The 11,081-nt window shown below is 38.6% G+C and overlaps 2 protein-coding genes across 2 annotated transcripts; both read left to right on the forward strand.

Moving 5' to 3' along the window:
• Positions 1-1,846: 1,846 nt before the first annotated feature.
• LOC307266180 (cytochrome P450 2K1-like) lies at positions 1,847-6,839 on the forward strand (the record flags this gene model as incomplete). Its single annotated transcript, XM_080048127.1, has 9 exons — positions 1,847-2,053; positions 2,677-2,839; positions 2,963-3,112; positions 3,724-3,884; positions 4,100-4,279; positions 4,906-5,047; positions 5,382-5,566; positions 6,100-6,245; positions 6,656-6,839. The coding sequence occupies 9 exons, from the start codon at positions 1,847-1,849 to the stop codon at positions 6,837-6,839; spliced, it is 1,518 nt and encodes a 505-aa protein (XP_079904253.1).
• A 1,655-nt stretch (positions 6,840-8,494) lies between these two features.
• Positions 8,495-10,038, forward strand: LOC307265723 (cytochrome P450 2K1-like; the record flags this gene model as incomplete). Its single annotated transcript, XM_080047518.1, has 3 exons — positions 8,495-8,701; positions 9,599-9,761; positions 9,884-10,038. The coding sequence occupies 3 exons, from the start codon at positions 8,495-8,497 to the stop codon at positions 10,036-10,038; spliced, it is 525 nt and encodes a 174-aa protein (XP_079903644.1).
• Positions 10,039-11,081: the final 1,043 nt, after the last annotated feature.

The following is an 11,081-nucleotide window of genomic DNA, read 5'->3' on the forward strand; positions in this document are numbered from 1 at the left end:
TGCAGCTGACTTGTGGGCATCTGTGGATATAAAGTTTTTGACTGTCGGACTTTCGGTGTGGAAGTTATACACGTTTTCCTTTTTTTGTAGCGCCACCTAGTGGCCGGCATGTCTGAATTTTTTTGTCTGCGTACCAGGCATGGACCTGGATCTAGTCATGCAAGTGGCATGTCCCTACCCTTTACGGTTTGGGCTGCAGCATCAGTTTTACGCGGAGAAAAATAGGAATAATCCCTACAAGAACAATAGGGTTCCCAGCCCTACTCGGGCTTGGCCCCCTAATAAAGTGGTGAAACATTACAAAAAAAGTTTGAACATGTATTTTTTTTAATGAAAAACGAGTGAATTATCCTTATTGAACCATTACCTGTTAGAGGTAAGGAACACCACATTGCACTAAATATTGATAGAATAGTTAGTAATGGAGTTGGTAATGATATGTTCACACTGCTTGTTAGGATTTTTTTTGGTTTAGGACATCTTTTGGAGATTTAAACATGTCCCGGGTCAAATTGACCCGGAACACCATTGCTGTTCCTGACAAATGAACATAACAGGAGGGTTAAGCTAGCCTGGATGAGTGGCTTATGCCCCAAACTTCATCATAAATGCATGCACAGTTAAAGGGAAGGTTTCTGTCGCCTTATAATGAGCCGGGAAGTGATGCAAATCACTAAAAATTTAAAATGTTGAACTATTCCTTTAAGCAATCATGAAGTGGTCTGTGTCACAATCAGCCCTTTAGTGTTATAGCAGTGTTCAAGGAGTCAAGTTTAGCGATGAACAAGTCAAGCTGATGCCAGTGTGATTATACAGACACAGTTTTGAGTAGGGTCACTTTTGCCCGTTCCAAAGGTCATCGAGACCCTACTAATAAAGATTTGAGGCCTCAGTGAGAATTGAACTCACGACCCCTGGTTTACTAGACCAGTGCTCTAACCACTGAGCTATGAGGCCTTACCTGTTCACGTATAAATGTGAACATCGTTTTATTGTTAATGACAAAGGGAGGACACACCCTGCTACTTTACTCATGGCTTTTGTTTGGATTGAGCCCTCAGTAATGACTTACAGCAAGAGAGCAACGTCATGAGGTCACTGTAAATGTCTGTGTACGTTGCTGCTCTCCGTCTCTGTCTGTCTTTCATTCTGTGCACATGCCGACACAGGCCTGCTGACATGGGAGGAGTTATGCTCAGAATAGGTCAGGAATGCGTATCAGGTATCAGCAAAGGTGGAAACTATCCATCAGTCGTCCAGGATTCACTGGTCCTTTGGATGATGACATATGTTTGTGTAAGGTCTTAAGTTCATCAAGGTACAAATATAGGTTCCAGGCCCCAGTGAGAATTGAACTCACGACCCCTGGTTTACAAGACCAGTGCTCTAACCACTGAGCTATGAGGCCTTTTACCATGATAGCGATCCCCTCTTCTTCAAGATAACGTGGTAAATAAACAAGTCACAACAAGCAGAAAAGGAGCATTTAGTGATTAGATTAGTTTATCTTCTAAGCAGAGACAGGCTACATGTTCCCACTAACTAACTAACTAACTAACTAACTGGAGTCCACATGTAGGCTCTGGCCTTAATCTCTTACCTATTCATGAAGAGGATTTGGCCCAGTAACTTGACCTCAGCTTTTATATATCTGACCACCCTCTTCCTCTACAACGGAGGACTGTGTCGATAAATTATTTACCAGATTCAGTAAAAACAGGCCCCTGCCCACTCTGGGAACTTCATACATAGGTCCTTGCTTTGCAAGTTTTGCCCACAACACTTGAAGCAGCAGGGCATTAAACTCAGCTTGGATTATATTGGATAGCATTTTCCTGTCTAAATCATGGGGACATTAGATCTATTTGTGCAGTCCTTCAGTTGTGCCTCAGTGCTGGGGGCTGTGGTGGTCCTCCTGCTCATCTATCTCATCTCTTCATCCGCCTTCAGCTCCCAGGAGAACGGGAAAGAGCCTCCGGGACCAAAACCTCTTCCCATACTAGGCAATCTGCTGCAACTGGATCTGAAGAAACCCCACCACACACTACAGCAGGTGAGGAAGTATTACGATTTAAATGGTAATTGGAATTGACGACTTATATAGCGCTCTTTTAGCTGATTTTCCTTGCCCCAAAGCACTTTTAATTTCTTACCACATTCACCCATTCACACACAGACTCATACGCAGCAGCTGCCATGCAAGGTGCTCTCTGAACCATTGGGAGCAATGTGGGGTTCAATGTCTCTAAGCCCAAGGACACTTGGACATGTGGCAGGGATCGAACCTCCGACCCTGCAGCCCAGAGAACGACTGCGCTTCCCACTTCGCCACTGCTGTTTCCTTTACATGAAGGGCGGCTGTGGCCAAGTGGGTAGGGCAGTGAACTCTCAACTACAGGGTCAGTGGTTCTATTCCCACGTCTAGGTGTCCCTGAGCAAGTCACTGAACCCTAAATTGCTCCTGATACTTTGCTTGCTATCGGTGTGTGAATGGGAACACGTCTCCATTGAAAAAGAGTCTCCGGTTGCAATGGGATTTACCTGTATAAATAAACTGAGCAAACAAATTGAACTTTCAGAAATATGCAATATGACAACTTTCACTCAAAAATGTCCATGAATTTTTAAGTTATAGCCCTGACTACTGTGTGTGTGTGTTTTTTTTTCTATTCTTAGCTTTCCAAAAAATATGGATCCGTGTTCACCTTCTATTTCGGCTCAAAGAAAGTGGTCGTCTTGGCCGGATACAAGACAGTGAAGGCAGCCCTCGTCACTCACGCCGAAGAGTTTGGAGAGAGAGATCCCCCGAAAATTTTAAAAGATATTAGTAACGAACAGGGTAAAGAAAGACATAATTAAATTTTTTTAAAAATCATCCGATATCATTATTGTTGTTTGTTTACAACATTTGTCCATAATCAGAGAATTATTAGATATATTTTGTTGATACACTTTTTCTCAGGGGTGATATGGTCCAATGGTGATACATGGAAGGAGATGAGGCGCTTTGCTCTGACCAACCTGAGAGACTTTGGGATGGGCAAGAAGGCGATTGAGGACAAAATCGTTGAGGAATGCGAATACCTTGTTGAAGTGTTTAAGAAATGTAAAGGTATGTGTCTTATAACCAGTCGCATATTAACGAACAAATCAGGCTTTAGAAAAAGACACACCTTCATGATTTAGTTTGACCTGTTTCTCTTGTTTCCCGTTTTGAGTTGTTATGCCCCTCATGCCTGGAATAAGCTCCCAGATTTTGAGGTTGGCTACCACTTAACAATCTTTTAAAGAAAGCTTTTTTCCGAAAGCTATATTTCTTAAACAGTTTATTTCAGATCAAAAGGTATTTTTGCCAGGGATGCACCACATCCTCAAGTATACATAGGCCTACATATTTTAGTTGGAGACATTACTGTAGAGGCCTCACTTTAAAGTCACTTTGAGTGAAAAGTGGCACAACTCACCCCACTCTCCCCTATTACCTGATGTAATTTAAAATATTATTTTTGTCTTTTCTTGTCTATTTCATATCTGCACTTGTTTTAATTTTTATTAGTCTTACGTTAATACGTTTTTTTTAATTCTTGCATACTTTTAATTGTAATAGGTCTGTTTGTTTTTTGCAATGACCTATTTTAGTTTTTTCTCTGTAAAGCACTTTGAATTGCAGCCGTGTATGAATTGTGTTTTATAAATAAATTGCCTTGCCTTGCCTTATTACAGGAGAAGCCTTTGACACAACCAATCCAATGAATTATGCCGCTTCAAACATAATCTGCTCCATTGTTTATGGCAGCAGGTTTGAATACGATGATCCAGACTTTGCGGCCATGGTACATCGAGCAAATAGAATTATTCAACTTGCGGGATCCCCATCAATACAGGTCTCAAAAAACATGTTTGTTTTTTATGTTTTTTATAGTCTAACTTTCAACATAGGGCTTTTCAAGTAGCTACGAGGAACTTTTAAATATTTCTGAAAGAAATTAAAGAAAGAATTAACACAAACGGAAAGTTCCTCAAAGCACCTTTAATATAGTGAATAATAGACATTTTACAAAGGCCTAACGATACGCCTGTTTTAATTTTGTTCAAACAGTTGTACAACCTATTCCCATGGATAGGTAGATTCTTTTCTCACACGAGAGAACTCCTCAAATGGAATGAAGCCAATAAAACACAGAATTTAAGTCTGTTCAGCCGTTTGAAGGAGACCCTCAATCCAGAGATGTGCAGAGGATTTGTAGACGCCTTTCTGGTCCGAAAGCAAAATCTGGAGGTTTGGAAACATTTCATCACTTTAAACAACATTAAAGGTGCACTACGCCGTTTCAGGGGAGAGGTACGCCTTTACATTTGAAGAGCCTGCAGTTAGTTTACAAAACATATTCAGTCTAAAAGTGTGGTTCTTAGAATTGAGTTATTTGTTAATCAACCAAACGTAAGACTAGAATATGTTTGTAAACCAAACTGTGGGTTTGGTTGCTGTGAACAACAACAATGAAACAGTAACTTTTCAGGAAGCTTTCTGACTTCAAACAGTGTTCCTGGGGTCACATGTTCCTGTGATTAAAGTTTATTTATTCAGTAATGAGAATATACCTTAGAGAATCTTCACCTTTCTGACACACCCAAAGTTACATAGTGCACCTTTAAGATCTTTGCAACAGTTGCAACACAAAGTAGGAGTGCAAATATAAAATAATAATTCACAGAGGTCTTGGCAGGTTAAACTGTGTGGACACAATTCCAAGGCCATATGTAGAGTTAAAATTGATAAGACAACCCAATCAATTTCTATATTTAAAACAAACCGAAAAGAAATAATAAAAAGTATTTAAAATTAATTTAAAAATAAATGTTGCATCTGTTTTGTTTGTCTAACCTTCTCATCTTTACCTGCAGGACTCTGGGAATACCAACAGTCGCTTCCACAAGGAAAACCTTATGGTGACGGTTAATAACCTGTTTGCTGCCGGAACTGACACCACAGCAACCACACTGAGATGGGGACTTTTGCTTATGGCCAAGTATCCAAAAATACAAGGTAGGGAGCTTAAACTAGCTACAGGCACTTTTAAATATTTCTGAAATGGTCCCATAATATGTAACAGCAAACGAGACCATCAGTGCAAAGAATGCTATTTTTATATAGTTTTACTTAATGCCTTTGTCATGGGTATACGCTCACCCAAGAACAACAGCTGGCGTGATAAAAACACTACCACTTTTGTCCAAAGGGCAAGAATTGACAAAAACTAAAAGTTCCTCGTAGTAACTTTAATACACACACAACAGTCCAAGCAAGGTTTTTACTGCCGCAGACATCATCTATATAATCATCAAAACAATTTTTATGACAAAAACAATGTGTCTTTCAGACCAGGTCCAGGAGGAACTGAGCAGAGTGATAGGAAGCCGTCAAGCGCAGACTGAGGACAGAAAGAATCTGCCGTTCACTGACGCAGTCATCCATGAGACACAGAGATTTGCCAACATTCTCCCCATGTCACTGCCTCACAAAACCAGCCAAGATATAACGTTTGAGGGTCACTTCATTAAAAAGGTTAGATATACAGTATTTATTTTCTTCTTCTTTTCTTAAAACGTTTCTATCTTAACATTATTTTAATTTTATTCAATTGAATTACATTTATTTTATTTTGTTTATTTTATTATTATTATTATTATTATTATTATTATTATTATTATTATTATTATTATTATTATTATTATTATTATTATTATTTTTAATTATTAAAAAAAGTTATATTTCGTTTATTTATTTTGCCTTTTTTCTACACACTAAATGTTTGTTTGTTTGTGATTATGTCTTCAAAAACTGATTAAATTTAAAAGAAACACACAGTATGCAGGAACTTAACTGGACTTGAATTAATAATTCAAGTCGTAAGTTGTTAAATTTTAAAAAACATTTATTAACCTTCTGTGACACTAGAAGTTAAGTAATGTGAAATACTTTCAACTATTGACTGACTCAAGTTGAGCATACAGTATAAGACAGACAGACAGACAGACAGACAGAGAGAGAGACAGACACTTTATTTAAACCTACCCGGTTTTCTTCATTGTGTCCAGGGCACCACAGTGTATCCCCTCTTGTCTTCCGTTCTGTACGATGAGAGCGAGTGGGAGAAGCCAACCACCTTCTATCCCGCTCACTTCCTGGACAAAGACGGGAAGTTCTTGAAGCGAGATGCCTTCATGCCCTTCTCTGCAGGTCGGTGAATTCAGACATCACTTCTTTAAGATCACTGTTACTTAGGGCGGCTGTGGCGAAGTGGGTAGGGCGGTCGACACTCAACTACAGGGTCGGTGGTTCGATCCCCCGTCTCCCGGCCACATGTCAAAGTGTCCCTGAGCAAGACACTGAACTCTATCGGTGTATGAATGTGTGTGTGAATGGTAAAGTGTGAATGGGAACAGGTCTCCCTTGAAAAAGAGTCTCCGGTCTCAATGGGATTTACCCGTATAAAAAAAATTGCAGATGTTATGAACTATTAAATAGATATTTTTGTTGTGCAAATTATGAATCGATTAAAAATTGAACACATTTCTAATCATGATTTTTACACGAATCGATTATTTTCACCATCCCTATTGAACATCTTCCTCTGTTGTCCCCATCAGGTAGAAGGATTTGTCTTGGAGAAGGTCTGGCCAGAATGGAGCTCTTCATCTTCTTCGCGACCCTCCTGCAAAGATTCCGTTTCTCTCCTCCGCCCGGAGTATCAGAGGGTGAACTGGATCTGACTCCGCGTGTGGGATTCACGCTCAACCCTTCAATCCATAAACTCTGTGCCGTACCCTGCATGTGACAAGAAAATGTATAACCCACCATGCACTGTAACAGTTATATAATGTATGTGTTCAACAATATTTAGGTAGTTTCACATTTTGTTTTCCATAACACTTTACAATTAATGAACTGTTAGTGAATGCTAAGTTAATGCTATTAATACTTAGTTATTTACAGTTAGTTAATGCTTAGTTAAGCATAGACTAAGCATAAATGTTAGTTAATGCTTATTTCATGTTTATTAAGCATTAACTAAGCATTTATTAACAGTTAGTAAATGCTTATAAAGCCTTTTTTAAGCAACAGTTAATTAACGACCCTTACCCTAGGTGTTACTTGTTTCCCTTTGTTTTTTATATTACTTTTGTGCTTAATATACAATTTTATTTCATGATGATTCCATGATTTAATACATCGCACAATTATTATGGCCACAAACAAATTGTCATGAATGTATATGTGGAATTGAATTGCTCAATAAAAAGATTAAAAAGATACTTGAAGAACAATATTGAGGTAAATAAGGGTAGGCGATATTAAACTGGTACTTTTCGAGGGACTGGTGTCACAGCATTGGACTTGCTTCATCAGGGAACTTATTAATCATGCAGAGCAAAGTTATAGCAGTTCATTATTCATTCATCATGATCTGAAATATATCTCTAACTTCTGATGCAAAATGAAGATGTAAAATGTATCAACAATAAACAAAGTTGCATCAGTCCATTCACCGGCAATGTCATGTTCACTGTCGAAGTATTTTTTTCCAATATATGAAATGCTTCAGTCTTTGTTACACAATGTCTATGAGGAGCAGAAATTTAACTCACAGGACCAGAATCGATGTTAACCATATAAGTAAATCTAATAAAAAAAAACATCACTGTGTGTATCTATAGTAAAATCAGTAGAAAACAAATCAAACACAGCCCTCTGTCTAGAGTTGGCCCATTGTGAGACTTTATTGATTGCACACGCAGCACCCTGCAACTGTTACTACCGGTGACATTTCAGGTGGCAAATAGATAGATTAGAAAGAAAAAGTTCCTTACTCAGGTAGAAAATTGATAAATCTATAAGCTAAATATATGAAGCACTAGCTAAAGCAAAAGGTTTAAGCTTATAAGCTTGAAAACAAAGGCCCAGTTACATAAGTTGTCTAGCTAAAGGACATTATTGCCATCTGCAGGTACACTTTTATTTTACATAACAAGTTACTTAACCAGGGAATTTAGTATTTTTTAAATCTAATATTCCTTACGGGATCTATCTATCTATCTATCTATCTATCTATCTATCTATCTATCTATCTATCTATCTATCTATCTATCTATCTATCTATCTATCTATCTATCTATCTATCTATCTATCTATCTATCTATCTATCTAACTTGAGTCCACATGTAGGCTTTGGCCTTAATCTCTTACCTATTCAAGAGGAGGATTTGCCCCAGTGACATGACCTCAGCTTTATTTATCTGACCACCCTCTTCCTCTACAACGGCGGACTGTCTCAATTAATTATTTACCAGATTCAGTCTAAACAGGCCCTTTGCCCACTCTGGGAACTTCAGATATAGGTCTTTGCTTTGCCAGTTTTGCCCACAACACTTTAAGCAGCAGGGCATTAAACTCAGCTTGGATTATATTGGATAGTATTTTCCTGTCGAAGTCATGGGGACATTAGATCTCTTTGTGCAGTCCTTCAGTTGTGCCTCAGTGCTGGGGGCTGTGGTGGTCCTCCTGCTGCTCTACCTCATCTCCTCCTCCGGCTTCAGCTCCCAGACGCACAGGAAGGAACCCCCGGGACCCCGACCACTTCCTCTGCTCGGGAACCTGCTACAGCTGGACCTCAAGAGAGCCTACCACAGTCTGCAAGAGGTGAGGCAGTGCTGTATAGTTTCGTTTATGCAGAAACATATACTCCTGTTATTTTGTGTGTGTGTGTGTGTGTGTGTGTGTGTGTGTGTGTGTGTGTGTGTGTGGGTGGTCTTGTATTACTATGTTATGGGGACATGTTTCTTTTTACACAGTGATATTGTTGGGACGTACCTTCCTTTCGGAAACAAAATGGAGGTCCCCTTAACGCTATTATGACATTTTAGGGCGAAGACTTGGTTTAAGTAGTTAGTAGTAGTGGTAGTTAGTAGTAGTAGTAGTTAGTAGTAGTTAGTAGTAGTAGTGGTTTAGGTTTGGGTAGACTTAGTATTAGGGTTAGGTTAGGGTAAGGGGTTAGGGGTTTGAAGGTTAGGGCAATTCTCCAGGAAATTAATGTAAGTCTATGTAATGTCCTCACAAGTGATGAAAACACAATGTGTGTGTGTGTGTGTGTGTGTGGGGGGGGGGGGGTGCGGTCTTGTTTAACTATGTTAAGGATGCAAATTAGCAATTGCTACAATCCTGTATATTTACATGTAAATGTCTATTAATATGCAATGTCCCTTTAAATAAACTTAAACTTAACTTAAACTTATGGGGACATGTTTCTTTTTACACAGTGATATTGTGGGTACGTACCTTCCTTTTGGGGACAAAATGGAGGTCCCCTTAATGCAATAATGACATTTTAGGGTGAAAACTCGCTGTAAGGTGAGGGTAGACTAAGGTTAAGGTTTAGGTTAAGGTAAGGGTAAGGGTTAGGGGGTTAGAGTGTAGGGCAGTTCTCCAGGTAATTAATGTAAGTCTATGTAATGTCCTCGTAAGTGATGAAAACACAACGTGTGTGTGTGTGTGTTTGTTTAAAAAAATATGTAACGACAGTGGTTCCACTTCTCTTAGCTTTCTAAGAAATATGGATCAGTGTTCACAATCTATCTGGGACCTAAGAAAGTGGTGGTGTTGGCTGGATACAAGGCGGTGAAGGAGGCGCTGGTCAACCATGCCGAAGAGTTTGGAGACAGAGATCCATTTCTGATCATGAGTGAAACAAATCAAGGAAATGGTAAGGGAAAGAAAAATTATCTTTTCTCAATACATTCTCTTTAACTGTTTTTACTGATTGCTGGACAGTATTTGATCTTCAGTTGTGGTTTCAACATATTTTGTTGAACTATTTGCATTCAGGCATTATATGGTCCAATGGAGATTCATGGAAGGAGATGAGACGCTTTTCCCTGATGAACTTGAAAGACTTTGGGATGGGCAGGAAGGCGATTGAGGACAAAATTGTTGAGGAATGTCACCACCTCATTGATCAGTTCAAGAAATCCAAAGGTTAATGTCTTATTCATAGTAGCCTATTGTAATCCCCTACACCATGGGTACCATTTTCGGTAACACTTTACAATAAGGGTACATTAATTGACTGTAAGTTAATACTATATGGTTAGTTAATGCATAGTTAACGCCTATTAAGCATTAATTAAGTGTTAATGCTTAGTTTATAACAGTAAATTAATGGTTAATTTACTAATGCTTAGTTAAGCATTTACTAAGCATTTATGAGCAGTTAGGTAAAGCTTAGAAAATGCTTATTTAGCCTCAATATAGCATTAACTAATGTACCCTTATTGTAAAGTTTTACCACATTTTCTGTGAAATAATGAATGTCCATTTCCTGTTCCGTTGTTGCAGGAGAAGCTTTTGAAACGAGCCAACCATTATTTCATACAGTCTCTAATATAATCTGCACCATGGTCTTTGGCAGCAGGTTTGAATATGATGATCCTGTGTTTACAACCCTGGTGAATGACAATCATGCTCGACTTTTGAACACCCCTTCAATACAGGTATGATTTTTATATTTTTTAGGCTTAATTTCAGTAGAGCGACTGAAATATTAAATAAATAAAACATAAGCTATTGTACCTGGAATGAAGAAATAATAAATGTTCCACACTTTGATCACAATCCATGTTCAATTTTTTCTTTAAAACTGAAACATAATTTTTTTTCTAGATTTACAACATGTTCCCGCGGTTCTTCAAGTGGATTGCTAACAGGAAGACATATCACACAATGTTTGATGCTAATAAGAAACTGACCTGGGAGCTGTTGAGGGGTTTGAAAGAGACCCTCAATCCACAGATGTGCAGAGGCGTAGTGGATGCCTTTCTGGTCCGAAAGCAAAATCTGGAGGTTTGAGGTCGCACACTACAAACTCCTCAGACCTTACAATATAATACAACGTACAGTAGACTTAAAGAATTCATTCATCTCCAGTTTTTCCAAGACAGTCTTATAAAGGTCCAGGGTCCCAGTAAATCCATTAAGTCCTTTAACCAATTTATAAATTAATATTTTTATATTTTATTTGACACTC

Source organism: Ammodytes marinus (genome assembly GCF_949987685.1).
Source record: "Ammodytes marinus genome assembly, chromosome: 19".
Lineage (NCBI taxonomy): Eukaryota > Metazoa > Chordata > Actinopteri > Uranoscopiformes > Ammodytidae > Ammodytes > Ammodytes marinus.